The 17,106-nt window shown below is 36.4% G+C and overlaps 4 protein-coding genes across 8 annotated transcripts; 2 read left to right on the forward strand and 2 right to left on the reverse strand.

Moving 5' to 3' along the window:
- Positions 1 to 4,891: 4,891 nt before the first annotated feature.
- LOC149654396 (serine/threonine-protein kinase Nek8-like) lies at positions 4,892 to 9,444 on the reverse strand. Of its 2 annotated transcripts, XM_089845903.1 has the most exons (15): positions 9,090 to 9,444; positions 8,819 to 9,024; positions 8,666 to 8,740; positions 8,508 to 8,536; positions 8,052 to 8,183; positions 7,759 to 7,970; positions 7,603 to 7,682; positions 6,628 to 6,809; positions 6,448 to 6,559; positions 6,223 to 6,299; positions 5,986 to 6,103; positions 5,677 to 5,827; positions 5,473 to 5,615; positions 5,168 to 5,335; positions 4,892 to 5,095 (listed from the first exon to the last, which is right to left on the reverse strand). In XM_089845903.1, exons 1-15 carry the CDS (start codon positions 9,134 to 9,136, stop codon positions 4,938 to 4,940), a joined length of 1,890 nt encoding a protein of 629 aa, XP_089702029.1. In that variant the 5' UTR covers positions 9,137 to 9,444; the 3' UTR covers positions 4,892 to 4,937. The 2 variants fall into 2 exon arrangements, with proteins under 2 accessions (XP_089702029.1, XP_089702028.1); XM_089845902.1 differs by having other exon boundaries at positions 8,508 to 8,740.
- Positions 9,445 to 9,452: 8 nt separating this feature from the next.
- Positions 9,453 to 12,704, forward strand: LOC149654397 (uncharacterized). Of its 4 annotated transcripts, none has more exons than XM_089845907.1 (4): positions 9,453 to 9,591; positions 9,939 to 11,044; positions 11,915 to 12,058; positions 12,136 to 12,704. In XM_089845907.1, the coding sequence occupies exons 2-4, from the start codon at positions 9,950 to 9,952 to the stop codon at positions 12,670 to 12,672; spliced, it is 1,776 nt and encodes a 591-aa protein (XP_089702033.1). In that variant the 5' UTR covers positions 9,453 to 9,591; positions 9,939 to 9,949; the 3' UTR covers positions 12,673 to 12,704. The 4 variants fall into 4 exon arrangements, with proteins under 4 accessions (XP_089702033.1, XP_089702031.1, XP_089702032.1 ...); XM_089845905.1 differs by having other exon boundaries at positions 9,471 to 9,887; XM_089845906.1 differs by having other exon boundaries at positions 9,471 to 9,887; positions 9,948 to 11,044.
- Positions 12,689 to 14,980, reverse strand: Cpsf73 (cleavage and polyadenylation specificity factor 73). Its single transcript, XM_089845901.1, has one exon. The coding sequence runs from the start codon at positions 14,812 to 14,814 to the stop codon at positions 12,751 to 12,753; it is 2,064 nt and encodes a 687-aa protein (XP_089702027.1). The 5' UTR covers positions 14,815 to 14,980; the 3' UTR covers positions 12,689 to 12,750.
- Positions 14,981 to 15,074: 94 nt separating this feature from the next.
- LOC149654399 (GPN-loop GTPase 1) lies at positions 15,075 to 17,021 on the forward strand. Its single transcript, XM_089845914.1, has one exon. It carries the CDS (start codon positions 15,792 to 15,794, stop codon positions 16,935 to 16,937), a length of 1,146 nt encoding a protein of 381 aa, XP_089702040.1. The 5' UTR covers positions 15,075 to 15,791; the 3' UTR covers positions 16,938 to 17,021.
- Positions 17,022 to 17,106: the final 85 nt, after the last annotated feature.

Consider the following 17,106-nt stretch of genomic DNA (forward strand, 5'->3'; position numbering starts at 1 on the left):
TTATTTAGGATTGGGATACCACGTGGTGATTTTAATTGTTAAAACTCCACTTGTTTTTCCAATTTCTATCTCGTGCCTGGGAAATTTTGGAATGAAATATATTTTCACGTGAGAATCAGTGTCACGTTGCAAAACACGTGGTGGACTTTTTTTTATTATTGTTAAAATTATATAGGATACCACGTGGTGATTTTAATTGTTAAAATTCCACGTGTTTTTTTTGGTTCAATCTCGTACCTTGGTAATTTTAAAATGAAATATATTTTCAGCGCGAGCTATTTAACTATAGCTCTCCATTTACTAATACTCCCTGGTTTTGAATTTTAAAATAATATATACAACACCCTTTAGTATACCGTTTTAGCATACAGTCACGTGACCCTATAGTTTAAAGTTCACGTGAATGATAATTACATACTTAAAAGGTAAAATTAAACTTCAAGCGAAAACCAAGAAATTATTTTTAATTTTACAAATTTAATCGACCGAATCTTTATTAAAAATCAAACACAAACTAAGTATTAAGTAACATACCCTAATTTTCTTAGGGGTTTCCTAAATTATAAAGCTTCACTATCCCTTAATTAGTTATAAATTAAAAACTTGAATGTCGTCATCGTCTTGTTTGTGAGTTAATTTCTTCGGTTGCTGCGTCGGTACCTTTATAAAAATTATTTATATTTTTCAGTATAACGACAAATGCCCGCATGCTGCTTGCTATTTCCTGTGCGTATATGTTAAAATTATTTCTCCCAATTTTTAATCACCCCCCCCCCTCTCTTAAGGTGGTTAAAATATGTTTTTTTTTTTATATTACATCATCATAGTTTTCTAGGAATGAGTTTATCCTTACATGTGTATATATATATATATATATATATGAGGACGTGATAAAAATATAGCCGAGGAATCATTTTATAGGGTGTTTCTTTTTATTGGATGTCGGCCACCTTTTATAGCCAGATTTTTCATTTTTGTTTTATTTTTTATTTTCTTGAAAATATATATATATCTGCCTAAATAAATAAGTAGTCGCCATGGGACATACTTGTAATTGTGGAAATTCTTGCAAAAGTATCATTTGGCGATTTGGAATGTCTTTGTTAAACTATGGGGCAATTTAGAAAGTCCTTCTTAAGCTATGGGACAGTTTAGAAAATCCTTCTTAAATTATGGGGAAATTTAGAAAATCCTTCTTAAACTATGGAAAAATTTAGAAAATCCTTCTTAAGCTGTGGAAAAATTTAGAAAATTCTTCTTAAACTATGGGACAATTTAGAAGATCCTTCTTAAACTATGGGAAAATTAAGAAAATCCTTCTTAAACTGTGGGGAAATTTAGAAAATCCTCGTTTATGTGTGGGAAAATTTAGAAAAGCCTCGTTTATGAATGGGAAAATTTAGAAAATCCTCGTTTATGTATGGGAAAATTTAGAAAATCTTCGTTTATGTATGGGAAAATTTAGAAAATCCTCGTTTATCTATGGAAAAATTTAGAAAATCCTTCTTAAATTATGGGACATTTTAGAAAATCCTTTTAAAACTATGGAAAATTTAGAAAATCCTTCTTAAACTATGGGAAAATTTAGAAAATTCTTCTTAAATTATGAGAAAATTGGGAAAATCCTTATAAATTATGGGAAAATTTAGAAAACCCTTCTTAAACTATGGAACAATTTAGAAAATCCTTGTAAGAGTATGGACCAATATCGTTACTTTTTTAATGACAATTTAAATAAATAGCTAATATATTAAGTATATTCAAGTCTATCCAGTCTTTGACGGACATATAGGCCTAGTGACAAAACGGAGATTCACAGTTACGTACATTTTTAAAAAACTTATTTGAAATAGCGCAAAAAAAAAACCAAAATAGCTAAACTCTTACTTTATATATATAAGCAAAGCTAGTCACCTTTTTTAAAGAGCAACCAGTCTTGACGGGAAAGCCCAACTGAAAGGAGGAGGTCTACATAACTTAGAAAAGCTTGGCTACATCTAAAATGTCCAAAAATTCCATTTTGAAACGCAGTCTCTAGCCATAATATAAAAATATCCGACAAGAAAAAAGAAGATGGGCGAATTCCATTAAAATTCTTAGCATAGTTTGCCATACACCATATTTGAACTAAATTTTATAGAATATACACTATTAATCAAATACCATCCACCTTTGTTTATATCTAAGTGTTTCTTTCGACTTTTGATCTTTCAAGATGATCCATGTTTACACCGAATCGTAGTAGCTATAGATGTTCATTTTAAAATTGTTCGCTAATAACTGCTAGAGAAGATTTTTTATCTTTATTTCGCTGGGAGAGGGGATTTAAGTTGAACTGAAGTCTATGAAGGAAGATAAATCGAGGGGCTAATCACTTGCCAGTTATCGCCTGACAAAGTTTTGTTACGAGTTAACAGTGCTATTAAAAATTCAATGTAATTTCAAGAAGCGATATCTAGTTTATTAGGGAGAAGGTATAAATTCGCCACATTTCCGGCTTTATCTCCAGTCCAAACCTATAGTAGGTCCGGAGTTAATCCCGCCGCCTCTAAATTACAACCTGCATTTCATTGGTTCTTGAAAACTCACGTCAGCGCAACGTGAATGACGAAAATTACGTATTTTCCGACTGAGGAGAGGCAGCGAAATATCCCGCCTTGGGGTATTTTACCTGTCGCCAAGAAGCACGGCTAGATGTAGTTCGAGTTGGCTAGCCTCTCTCGTGTAATCAACTCTGGCTACGTCTGGTGTGACCTCCAGTTTGCAATTGGAGTGATTAACCCCTCGATTTATATTTATAGCGAGCAAAGTAGCAACTAGTTGTGACGGTTAACAAACGACTGAGGAGTTGGGACGAGACTCGGGATAATTAGCTTCTAGGCGGCATTCTAGTCGCTGTCCCTATACGAAGAAACATCTTTCACTTGTCTATTTGCTTCCGTTATTAATATACGAGGTTGCGGTTTCGCGCATAGTGAAAGGTAATAAACGAACAGGGGGTACCGTGGTAGGTTGATGACGGACGTCTTCTAGCTCGTCACGTCACTCCAATTCCCCTCAGAAAACCCCCCACCAACATTCACCCCATGCCTGAGACGAAAAATTTTAATTCGTTGCTTGTTAAGAAGTTTCTAAACAAATCCGACATTGGGATGGGATGTTAACACACGCAGGAATTTGCCGTATCGTAGATTTTAGGTAATTTGTTTTTACCATGCACCTATGAGGTAAATGTATAAATAACCCAATCACGTTTCATTTGGAAATTAAGCCTGCATGACTTTACATATCGGACCAAGCGTTTCAGGCGCTGTCAAAGGCTTAGTACAGACTAAATAGGAAGATGGACTCTTGTGATATACCCTATAGGGAGCTGCCTGAGAGGTGTGTCTTAAAATGGCGACAATTCTCCTTTCCACCACCAAAATGGCGGCAAACTTCAACAAGAAGTGATATCTAGTTTATTAGGGAGAAGATGCCTAAGTATTCGCGCGCCATAGTCCCAGTCCCCCTTTTAAAATACAAGGGGGGACGCAAAAGGAGGCCTGGCTATTTCGCCTCTCCTCAGTCGGAAAATGCAGAATTTTCGTCATTCGTCTCGCGTTGACGTGAGTTTTCAAGAACCAATGAGATGCTGGTTGTAATTTAGAGACGGCGGGGATTAACTCCGGACCTACGTTTGGACTGGAGATAAAGGTGGAAATGTGGCGAATATATACCTTCTCCCTAATAAACTAGATATCACTTCTTGGTGAAACCCAATAATATCCGTTAGAATTGATTTCATTTGACAACTTGGGAGTGTAGAAATAACACGAAGTAACTTTTAGAGTTAGTCACTTTATCCGGGAAACTCTTATTACTAACGGGTCAATATGAAATTGTATAAAATGAAATGCCAATCAAATTAACCTTTTTGACGCGAGGCACGTTTCTACCACAAAAATAAAAAACTAACTAATAACACAAAAGTGGCTTCAATTAGTAAACTGATCTTTGACCTAGTATTTTTTTCTTTGTCCTTTTTACTTTTTTGAGGTCAGTAGTACCCACCACGATCGCCTCTTCTAAACCACTATTTTTCTTTCCCTCTAGTCGCGATGGTAAAAACCTAAATAACCTAACCGGGCGACAAGTTAAGGTGAAAGCGAGAGCTTACGTTCAATTAACTTACTCAAAAGTCTATTAATTGAAATAAAATATACGGGGGTTGGAGGGGGAGAGAACTACGAACCGTTTTGCCAGAGCACGTGACTTGACAGAGTTCTGACGTCCCAAAGTTCTGACCCCTTATAGGCACTCAGTTGTGACGTCAGTGCCTAGGTAAAACGTCACGGGCTTAGCTTTGGCAGTGGGCGGTACCGCTTTGGTTCTATGGGCAAATAGCATGGGTGACGTCACACTAAGGCTTCTAAGATAGTCTATACGCGATAAATTCCTCCTACGAAACGTCATAGCCCCATCTTACCCAATCATCTTTACTCCCCCACTAGCCTTTTACTTTATACAATCTACCATCATGTGGATGTAAATGGGAGGATCCTTCTTGAAACCCCGCCCCTTTTGCAGCTTCTCTGTGAAAAGGAGTTTAGGGAGCCCAGAATCACCTAACCCCTTGAAGAAATAAGAAATGAACCCCTTTCATTTTCTGGATATTATTTTCAGGTTAAGTTGACGCGGATTTAGTGCATGGTAAGACGAAACCCTTAAAGTACCTTTCTCACGTAAACGATAATCGGCGCTACATCAAAACGGCTTTAAAGATTAAATCGAATTACAATGGAACGCGTGGCCCCGACGATCCTCCATTCCTAATTCTTGATTTTAGTTTCACCACAAATAAACAAGAAACGTATAAATTGTACCAGTAATGTAGTTGTAGAAACAAAAATTATAGGAAAATACATTTTATTTACTTTAGCTTAAAAAAAATATTTTTACAAAGCACGATTTTGATTTTCTTTAACTAGAAGAATAATTTGATTTTCAAACGTAACTCCAAATTCGGTTTTAATTGGACTATTTTCGAGTCCGACAACGACGCATTTCATATTCGAACTCTCGCCAACTTTTCCCCAAACGTAAACGAATCCACCTTAAATCGTAATTAGTTTAATTAAACGTGATAAATCAGTATGACGTCACTCAAAATAATTTCGAAACCTACTATGACCAATGGCCATTGTGAAACTTTCCCCGCAAAATATTTTCATAAAAGTATCTTGATCATCACTGGTCATTTCAACTTGACCAGGCATGTTATGGGTCAATCCCGTTTCTCCCCATCCTAGCTGACCCCATTTATTCGACCCCACAGTGTATAGTTGACCCCCGTCTAAATGGGAACGTGAAAACAAAAGGTCAATTATATTACTTTTACACTTTTAAAGGCGATACTAAAAAATAATAAAAGAACTATTTAAAGGGATTGAAAACAAGTTGGATAAAGATACAATATACGTTTCACTTCACCTGTTAAAAATGCGCTATGAGTTTTTCCAGTGGCAACCGCTTTAACTTTTAATTTGTTTAACGGTTCGGAATTAATTAGACCAAATAATTTCATAGTATCGATACTGATACCATCTTCATTATCCATAGCTAATTTATTATGGCTAATAATTAAAAATAAATGTAATTAATGCTGAAATTAATTTAGGGTTAACCTAAGCTCACCGATTAGAACCAGTAGCTAATATATTACAGTTCTTTGTGATAAGAAAGGTAGCGTTTTCGGCACAAACAGTTTGACAAGGGATTATGTTTGAAGGTAGGGTCACTTTTTGGGGTAATAAAAATGTTTCGTTTTTGCCCAAACCTAATTTACCTGCGTCGGAAAATTAATTTTAATTGGCTTATTCTTGACCAATAAAAAGAAAATAAAGTGAAAGCAAGCTTGGTTTTGATTTGAATTAACAAAATATTAAAGGTGATTAAGTTAATTTTTAATTAGAAAATAAAATTATGGTAAAACAATTAATTCACCATAGCCACCGTGACCCCATGCAAACAAAAATTCCTCTTTTGTTACTAGCATGACGTGTCGTGAACCGCAAGAAATGTGAACCACATCCATACCCAAAAGGGATTCAACTATTTTAGGCTTGGATGCAGAAATAAAATCCCAAAAAGCAAATAAAATAATAATAACAATTATTTAAATTAAAACTAAAATAATGAATAAAAAAGGGGTAATTAATTATTTATTCAGTATATTCATACTTGAAGAGTATCCTTATAATCTCCATGACCTAGACAACCAGTTGACCCCTTGCCAAAGGTCATAACTATGCCACGATCTATTTAACAAAGTTTAATGAAAAAATCTTCACCAAGAATGTTTCATTATTTTCATAAAAATCACAATTTATTTTGGAATAGAGTTTAATTATTCCATTCCTAATAAGGTGATTTTAATGAACATTTAAATAAATAGTAATGTTTTACTTGTTAGTAGAACGGTAAAATTATCTCCGCAAACTGCCTGAACTATGTAAATATTAATTTTGTCTTCGACAAAACAAGGGACAAAATTTTTAAAACCTTTATCTTCGCTTTCCTTTTAATTAAGAGTAATTAATTTAAAATTCATAGATTATGATTATTATTTAAATTATATAAACTAACAATGCAATAGTAAGTTGATCCATTTTTATCCAGTAACGTTATATGAGATTTACTGGCGGAGATTGATTTAATTTCACTGATTTTAGTCGATATTTCTTCAAGATTTGGAATCAGAATATTCTCATTGTAACGAAGCATTTTATAATTACTCGAGGTCTCGTAATGAGGGGATAAACTTGATGCTAATTAGGGTGGTTTTATTTAATGAGTGATTAGAGATTACGGGGGTCAACAATAACGGTTTGTGTCACCATATTTTCAATTCATAATTTCAATAATATTTTCTAAGTTTAAAATGTTGATTCAACGTTCTTACATAACAATTACGAGTAGTTCTGTTGCTTATGGATGGTCCTATAGGGAAACAGCAAAAGGGGCGGGGCGGGGCTTCAGATGTCTCCTCCCATATACATCTACACTGTGGAGGATTTAATTAAGTAGAAGGCTAATGGGGGAGTAAATATGATTGGGTAAGCGGAGGTATGACGTTTGGTGGGAGGGGTTTATCCCTTAATGACGCGTCTCTATTGGGAAGGAATTAAATCTCCTCATAGAAAATTCGGTAGTTATTTGGGATAGATTTAATTTTAGAAGTAGGAATGGAGAAAGGTTAGTATTTACTTCAGTCCGACTCATAGACCACCCAGTATAGAGCCCCTCCCTCCAACACGTAACTAAAAGTTTAAATTATCTTATTGGCTCCCTTAAACTACGTTTTGATGACGTTACTGATGCGGTGACGGCGAAAAATTGTGTCGTAATTCCTTTTTACCTCTGTCGCTATGACCCTCCCGTCTCTTCTTTCATACCCCCCATCCCGTGGAAGTGGGGTACGGGACTTTGACGCGCGCCCACATTACTCTGTTCTCCATTCCCACTTCTAAAATTAAATCTATCCCTGATCGAAGCAAGTTCGCGATTCAGAAAAATGGGGACACAAACCCTTTAAAAATAAAACTCAGCTTAAAAATTTACAATTAGAATTTGTTGAAAATCCTAGAAACGTTTCGGGGCCGCCGCCGCTTTTATTATAACTTGGAGATGATTTTTGTTCCCTTAAATTTTATTTATAAAATTTATTTAAAATATTTCTGACTATATTTTTATTTATTTTTATTTCTTTTTCTTTACTTTTTTTGACAGGGGACAATTCCTACAGTCGTATACAACATAAAAATGGTTTTGAGCATAACGGGATGAGCCATTATTTGATTGACTAGGGGTCGTCTAGTAGGATCCGTTTCCAACATGGACGTAAGTAATTTTCGTAAATTACTACTGTAGTTTGTAGGCAAGGGTGGAAAAGAGCCTTTCATAATTTTACCAACTAACGCTGGTAAATTCTAAGTTAATAATAATAAGATTGTATGAATTAAGGGTGATCTTTTTATTATAGTTTTTAAGGGTTTTACGCGGCGACTTACATCTGCCTCAAAAGGTTTTTTAAGAGTTAAAAGTTCGTATAAAACACAACCCAGTGCCCAAATATCACTCTTTTGGTTGTATGGTTTACCCTCGCATAATTCGGGAGATATGTAACAAGGGGTTCCAACAACCTGATCAAGTAATTTAAGGTAGATTGAAATACTCTTAAACCTAAAAACGCTCGTATCTTTTGAACTTAAAAGGTAGAGACAACCAACATAACGTAGGCATTCTCTAGCGCATTTCATTAAAATATCATTAAATTTTAAGCAAAATTAAGTTAATTACAAAGGAAATACATTGCAATGTATTTCCTATGGCCCCTAGATGTTTGCTTTCCCTCGATACTAATTGCCGTTAATTCATTAAAAATGTTTTTTTTAACTATCCCATTGGTTATATTTAATAATATATATTTAATTACGTTTAAAAATAATAATTAAAACTAGACTTACCGTGCAAGCCTTGCTTTTACTGATCAACACTTTAGATATTCCAAAATCACCAATTTTTATTATTTTATGTTGTTTATCCATAAGTATGTTTTGAGATTTGAGATCTCGATGTAATATATTTCGAGCGTGAATATGTTGTAAAGCTAAAACCAACTGACCAAAATAATCCACAATAGGTTCCTCTTCCAGTAGTTTACCTTCTCTTTGTTGCAAAAATTCCAGTAGTGTTCCACCTTTAACAAATAAATAAACAAACATTAAAATTTAAAAAGAGAAGTATAATAAAAAAAATAATATGATAAAATTTTTACCTTGGGCGTATTCCATCACTATGACTATTGATTTATCATCGAGAAAATTTTCGTAATACGCCACGACGTTAGGGTGATCTAACATTTTCAATACCTTGGCTTCATTAAGTGAAGCTTGCAGTTCATCTTTGGTCATTTGTTCAACTGGAATTTGTTTTATGATAACTTGCTTTTTATCCGACAGTCGATTGCATAGATATACCGTGCTAAAAGTGTTTAATTACGTTTAGTTTATTTATTTTTAATCAAAAATCGATTTAAAAATATTTACCCGTAAGCCCCCCTTCCAACCACGCGTATCCTTTCATATTTATCCATCTCTAAGCCTTGGGTTGTCAAATTCAAATTTCGTACAAATACTAGCAGACGGAAACTAGTAGGGCGCGAGTCGCGACAAAAGCGGTAGTATATTTTTACACCTGACCTGTCATTTACCTATAAGTGCCTCCTCCCATTGGCCGCCAGCAGGTCACCTCTCCCTCACCCTCACAATTGTTTTTTAAGCAGACGATAATGTGATCGTGAATGTACCTTAGACTGCAGCATCGTCTCTACTCTCCGCTAATACTACTCCATGGTGAAAAGCATCAACGAGCCAATAGGAAACCGTAAAGGGTAGGACGGATTTCATCCATTACAATTCTTAGGCTGTCTGGTGGTCTGGTTTTGTTTAGACCGTAGACAATTGTGATTGTTTGTTCACGATTTTAAATCAGTTTACAATGTTATTTACGGATTCTCACCTACTAAAAAGGGTTCTCAACCACTCGGAAGTAACTTATAAAATTTTGGTCGGATAAAACTTCCAAATCTTCAAAAAAAAATAATTTTGGTCCTAGGCTTACCGCTCCTTCCTTCCTTCCTAATATATTTACAAATGTCAATCATAGTTTATTGTTTTCAACATGACCTGAACTTGTCCGCTATTTTCAAAATTTTTATATGGCATGGTCTTAAAATTAAAATTAATTTAAGCGTTTAATGCGTTTCAAATTGTAACTAGCAAAAGAGTAGTAACCATAACCAAATCACACCATAGCCTTTCAAAATTATTTTGTATTGTGTAACGGTAAATTGGATTCCCAGCCATGTTTTAGGCATATTATTAACTAAACAACAGTCTTTCCAGAAATGTCTTCAGCAGCCATTCAGGTTTGTAACGATACATCCGAGGCTGTTGAATTGTGTAAAGCCAGAGGGATTTACTTGAAACCTCTGGCCAAGTTAACCATTTGTGTGAGACTTCCGACAATCAAAAATCCAACTCAAAGTGTTTCCAATTGGGAAGTGCAGGAAAAATTAAAGAAAATGGCACGACCCCACGAGTTTTTATACTTAAAAATCATGAGGGCCACGATGGACTTCATAAGATTTGAAGCTGAAGTTGAAAATAGGTCAACTCTGAAGTCTGTACTTAACAAATTGGATGCAACAACGATGAAGCACGCTGGATTTCCAGAACCTTTCAAAATCAAAGCAGCTGAAGCCAAATCAAACTTTCCAACGCGTCATGACTGGGATTCTTTTTACAGAGATGCTAAGAACATGAATGAGATGAAACCGGGAGAGAGGCCCGATACAATCTACTTCTCTAACCTTCCCATAAAATGGTTTTCCGATAACGAAGCCAGTGCAAAACCCTCTGAAAGGATTTTAAAAGAAATATTCGAAACTTTAGGGGAAATTAGATTCTTGGACATTCCAATGTTGGATCCGTACAGAAAAAATACTAATAAATCTGTTGGATTTGGACTACGTTCATTTAGTCAAGAATTGGTTTTTGAAGCTTACGTGCAGTTTAAGGAATACATTGGCTTTGTTAAAGCAATGGAGAGTCTTAGAGGAATGAAACTAGTCAAGTCAATAGATGGGAAAGCTCACGTCGCTAGTATTATAGTTGATTTTGATAAAACGAAACATTTAAGCTTGAAAAATATTAAAAGAAGAATGATTGAAAGACAACGGTTGATAGCTCTTGAGAAGAAACAGGAACTTAATGAGGAACAAGATAGACAAGATAAAAATAAAGAAGAAGAACTAAGTTTAAAAGAGGAGAAAAGGCAAAAACGAGAGCAGTACCGACAAGCAAAGGATAGGAGACGACAATTAAAAATGGTCGCCTATAAAAAAGCCAAGAAAACCGCCATAAAACAAAGGAAAGAATTGGTTTTGAGAAGGAGAAAAGAAGCCTCAGCCCTTTTGGCAGAGTTCTTAGAAAGCGCTAGGGTATTAAAATTATAAATTTGTAATTAATATTTATCATTAAATATTAATCTTCGGGTATCAGGGCGGGTTCATGGATACCCGAAAATGACTTCAAACTATTGGAAACTACTTGGGTAGTAAAGATACCCCCCCCCCTCCATTACCAGTGTCAAGGGAAAAAGGTTGTTGGGTTAGTTGCGGCCCTCGCGGGGGGGGGGAGATAAGAATCGGGGGTGAAAGGGGGACCACCCACTGTCCAGCTTAGAAAGACTCGGAATTTTTAAGAATTACGAAATACTGTGAAAGACTGTTTCAAGGTGAAATTTACTTCGCATAAGGTGGTAGTTTCTTACTGAGACAGACTAGAATCATGTAGCGCGACACACCTGTATCATCCCATTGCCAGTATTCTGTGTTGAAATAAGACTTAAGTGTTAGGACGAAGAAAGGGTCCCGACTCCCTGGAACCAAAAGTTAGAGATAGCATCAAAGCAAAAGAAATTGATAAAGACCATACATTGAAAAACCTAACGCTTGAGGTCGAGGATTGAGATTAAGGGAATTTTTTGAAGGAAGGGTCTATTTATTTAGGCCTATACCGAATACCATAAATAATTTTGGGTACCCACCCCATTACTATTCGCCCTAACTTTTAATACCCCCGACCAGTGATGGTGATAAAATTCCCGAAATTTTCTATCACCATGCTTAGTAGTACAACGTCCCTCGCAAGTTTGCCCACTGCTGTACCCTACAACCATTTTTTGACAGTTTAATTATCTGAAATCGGGTACCCGCCCGGATACCCGAGAAAATATTTTTGATTATCCCCGAACCCGATTCGAAATTGAAAATAAAAATCACAACCTGCACACCCTCTAAATATTATAGAAAACGGACATTCAAGAAAAGATGGAAGCCATTGAAAAAGAACGAATAAAACAACTAGAACTTGAAGAAAAAAAGAAATTAGCGGAAATAACCAGACAAGCTGATCTGAAAAGAGTTAGGGAAGAAAATCTGCGCAAACGAGAAGTAATTACCTAATGCTTCCCAAAAAAATCAACAAACTTCGTTACTTATTATAAAAAATTTGTTTCAATGTATTTCAGGAAGCTTTGAGAGAAAAATTATTACTTAATTTAAAAGTTCGGGAAGAAAAACGGACAGAAGAAATGCGCGAAAAATTAAGGGGTGAATTAGCAGGACGTAAAGTGCTTAAAAGTGTTTTAGGGACTGTGGAATCACGCGACAATAGGGCCATGACTCCAGCCATAAAGAGCTTTTATCAATTCCCAGTGAGAGACTATCAAGAAGCCAAAAGAAACTTTTATAAACGTATTTACGCTGCTGAACCGTTTCAATATCACCCGCCTCCTCCTCCTCCTCCTCCTTACCATTACCAACCTCAGCCTTACCACCACTATGAAGAGCTTTACCACCAGGAATCAACAATTCCTCCTCCTTCTCCACCACCTCCTCCTGTAGTTACCAGTAACTTTGGGTTGACAAATGGTGGCAAGAAGAAAGTGCATCATAAAAAAACTTGTCCAAGGTACAATAAATTCAAAACAGAAAGGGTACAACAGTCCAATTTCAAGAAGAAGAAGAAACGTTGGGAAGATAATGAGTTTACAGACCAAGAATAACTTTAAATGAATAAAATTATTTTTTTCATAAACTCCGCTGTTTAAAAGCTTTGCCTTTTATTCTTCAAAAGCATAAATTTATTTTACAGTGGGAGCTAAACTAGTGTACAATTTATTAACAGCAGTGTTCACTGTCTGTTGCAGTTGTTCATCTTCTTCGCATTTAACCTCTTGATTCTTTAGATTTACAGTTACAATTTTGTTATCGACCGTAACTATCAATTTTTCGCCTTTAACTACATTACTAACTGCGTTTTCTCCAAACATATCCATTAAACATTCAATCAAGCACTCTGTATAGTTTGTTTGAGTAACCTTAAAGACGCTGGGAACTGATTTGGCTTTTATTTTGGATTGCTCGGCTTTCAATATAACCGTTACCACGGCGTCCGCGTACATATCAGTAACTGGACTGGCGTTCCATTCCAAAATAACCATAGGTTCCTCAAAGAATACTTTCACAGAGCTGAAAACCAATAAGGCTTTCTTCTTCAGGTGTTCGATAGTTTCAACATCCCCTGATAATTGGTTTAGAAGGAAATGGAGAATTTGAAATGTTCCAGTGAAATGTAGACTCAGTCGTTGACTAACAGTACTCATAACCATATCAGTATACTTGTTTAGATCTTTGGGGGCCAGTAGATGGTAGCTGAAGTTACGTTTTACTAAAACTCCACTAAGTTTGTGTCCGGGTTTAGGCGGTTCAACTGCCAGAGAACCCATAACCTTCGCGGTTTTTTCACCTCTGAAGTATAATTCAACATTCTGCGTGTTTCTCGGGTTATGTACTTCTATTTTTGTATCTTGATCGTCTTCATATTCTCGTATAATGGCGGCTTTCAACCTGTTCATCTCATTTTGTTCTCCATGTACCAGGATGATGTGAGGTGGTTTTAACATTCGAATAAATTCGCTTGTCTGTTGGTAGTCGGTATGGGCTGAAAATGAGATGTAGTCAACCGACATCTTTAGTTGTAGTTTTTGACCACTCATGGTCATAATTTCCTCAGGTTCTGATAAGATTAATTTGGCCAAAGTTCCTTCAACGCAGTAACCAGCTATTATGACGCCATTTTTGGGATCTGTACACCAGCTTTCAAATAATTCCCTGGATAATCCACTTTGCATCATTCCAGGTGAGGCCATTACTACGCAGGGTCCAACGTCTTCGAAATGGTCTATACTTTTGAGATTTGATATGTGTTTGAAGACAAATGGATTGTTGATGGCAATCTGCCTTCGAATTCTATCATTCATTGCATTGACGTAGGTCTGGTAAACCGCCATGCATTTTTTGGCCAAGGATGATGCGTAATAGATGGGAATGTCATGGAGTTCAGGATGGTTGGACCAATACTCGTCCAAGATCAGCAACAACTCTTGGGCTCTTCCAAGTGCAAAAACCGGGATTAAACAACGTCCACCCCTGTTGACGATATCATGGACTAATCCAGTAAATCTAGCCTCTCTTTCCTCCCTCTTTTCATGGATATGTGTTCCGTATGTTGACTCAATGATTAAGACATCAGGATGGATGGTTGGAATTTCGGCTGCCATCAAATGTCTATCTTCTTGTCTTGAAAAATCTCCAGTGTACAGTAATTTCACTCCAGCAATCTCAATCATGAACATGGCAGCTCCTAGAACGTGTCCCGCGTTGTAACACCAGAATCGGACACCATTCACTTCCTTCTCTTCATGGAAGTTGATGGTTTCTATTTTCTCCATACTGGCTTCTAAATCAGCTTCAGTGTAAAGCATTTGTTCCGTTCCAATATTGCTAACTTTGATGTAATCAGCTAGTAACCACCGGTAGATCGCTTTGGTCGCGTGCGTCATGAAGCAACGTCCTTTGAAAGTGGTTTTCATCAGGAACCATGGCAGGGCGCCACAATGATCCAAGTGAAAGTGACTGATTAATAGTAAGTCAACCTCGTCCGCTTCTATTAAGTCTACAAAGGGTAAGGCGTCGATTCCCGATAAACCAGGATGGATTCCGCAATCTAACATGATTCTTTTTCCTTTGAATTCCAATATGATACATGATCGACCAACTTCTTGTCCAGCACCCAATGGACGTATAACCAGCAGGTCACTTTCTTCAGGAGGTACTTGAGAATCAGGTTTTCTTTTCGTAGCCATTCTTGCCGGTTTAGTTTATTTGGGACTGTATTTGATTAGTTATTTAAACTTTATAACAATATGACCCAAATGGTCAGATTTGATCTACTGCCACAAAGCACACTCGCTATTCGGGCACTTCGATGACAGTAAGTAAACTCCACGCTACTACGCAGTACGGAGCTTAGCACGCTAACGCGACTCGAGCAGCTTGTGCCGCCGTTGTCCCGTTGAGCGCGGGATCGAGTAGGCTATGTTTGCTATTAAGCAGGGTTGCCATATTGGGCTGGAAAGCCGCCAATTGGGCTTCTTCCCAAAAAACTGACAAATGGTGCTGTCAAACCTTTTGAGTGGCTTATAATTCGCCAATTCATGATTAAATAAAATGGTTTCATTTTGTCTTGGGTTTTAAAAATGGTGTCAGTATAGAATATGCATTGAAATTTTCACGATAAATTTTTGGCTTGTTTTTGGGCTAGATAGCCTAGATCTTAGGCAGTTTTTGGGCTTTTTTCGAAATACCGATTGGCGGTTTTTTGGGCTTGTTTCCAATTTGATTTTGGCGGGTTGAAGGTTTTCAATCTGGCATTCCTGCTATTAAGGAGCAAGCGCCCTCTATTATTTTTACCAAAGAGAGTATAGGGGAGGAGTGGAAAGAGGGGCAAAACTTGTCTCGCTTTTCTACCGCGCATCTTCAATGCGCAGTACCGAGGCATTTCCGTTTGAGACATTAAATGGTATCGTAGGTGGCGCTATTGAGCCGGAAACTCCCTCGTACCGCTAGCCTTGCCGCTAGTATAATTTAAGCGAGACATAACTATTTACGCTTGTGGAGCGGGGGAGCTTCCACTCCTCCCTTATATTCTCTGTGTTTTTACGATATATATGATATATCCTGGATTCCGGCGCTCAAGGGCTTCTTTATTTTCAGTCGAGTGTTTTCTTAAAAAAACTGACTAGTACTTTAACCAATTATCTAAATTAATCCATTTTAAATAATGGATGTCGAAGAACAAGGTGAAAATAACACGGAAATGGCTGCCGAAGGTATAAACCTTGGCGAAGAAGAAATGGTATGCCAAACCTCTGGAGATTCTTCAAGCAAACCAACATGCATTATTGTACTTGGAATGGCTGGTTCTGGAAAGACAACTTTTGTCCAGCGAATAACAGCGCATTTATATGCCAAAAAAACTAAACCTTACGTAGTAAATCTCGATCCCGCTTGTCACGAAGTTCCCTACCCTGTTAACATTGACATTCGTGACACAGTAAAATACAAAGAGGTTATGAAACAGTATAAATTGGGCCCTAATGGAAGCATTATTACCTCTTTAAATCTTTTTGCCACAAAATTTGACGAAGTTGTCAAACTTATTGATAGTCGTAGTTCAGAATATGAATATGTTATTTTTGATACGCCTGGTCAAATTGAAGTTTTTACATGGTCAGCTTCAGGCACAATTATCACTGAAACTTTGGCTTCCACTTTTCCCACTATAGTAGTTTATGTTATGGACATTGTTAGGAGTACTAGCCCAGTTACCTTCATGTCAAACATGCTCTACGCTTGCAGTATTCTCTACAAAACTAAATTGCCATTTGTTGTGGCCTTAAACAAAATTGATATGCAAGATCCTAAATTTGCTTTGGAATGGATAACGGACTTTGAAGCTTTTGAAAAAGCTATCATTGAGGAGAAATCTTACTCTTCTAACTTAGCCCAGTCCATGAGCTTAGTTTTAGATGAATTTTATAAGAACTTGAGAGCCGTGGGAGTATCAGCTGTCACTGGAATGGGTGTCAATGAGTTTTTTGACGCAGTTGATGAAGCTGCTGTTGAATATGAAAATGAATATAGACCGGAATATGAAAGATTGAAACTTGAAAAGGATAAAGCCTTAGAGGCTCATCAGGCTAATCAAATTAAGAAGCTTAAGAAAGATATGACATTAAGAGAGAAAGTGGCTGATATGCTTCATGCAAATGTTAAAGCCAATCCTGAGACTGATTCAGACGTTTTTCTCAATATTCATCATAAGGATGATGAAAATGATGAGGATGAGGAAGAGGAAGAAGAAGATGAAGATGAAAAGAGGGAATATGAAGAATTCAAAAAAGAATTTGTAACTGATAAAAAATAATTCATTTAATTTTGTCATCACAAAATATAAAGTGTAAAATATTAAAGGTTTACATTTATTTTTCACACCTTAACTTCAAAATTATATTTGTGTTAGTGCTGTATTATTTTGCAAAATGTGAAATATTTATTCGGGTATTATTCAACTTGTTTACCCGGTATTCCCAGGG

The sequence above is a fragment of the Phalangium opilio genome, unplaced genomic scaffold (genome assembly GCF_054372755.1).
Source record: "Phalangium opilio isolate 3A_F unplaced genomic scaffold, DU_Popi_V2 ptg000079l_1, whole genome shotgun sequence".
Classification (NCBI taxonomy): Eukaryota; Metazoa; Arthropoda; class Arachnida; order Opiliones; family Phalangiidae; genus Phalangium; species Phalangium opilio.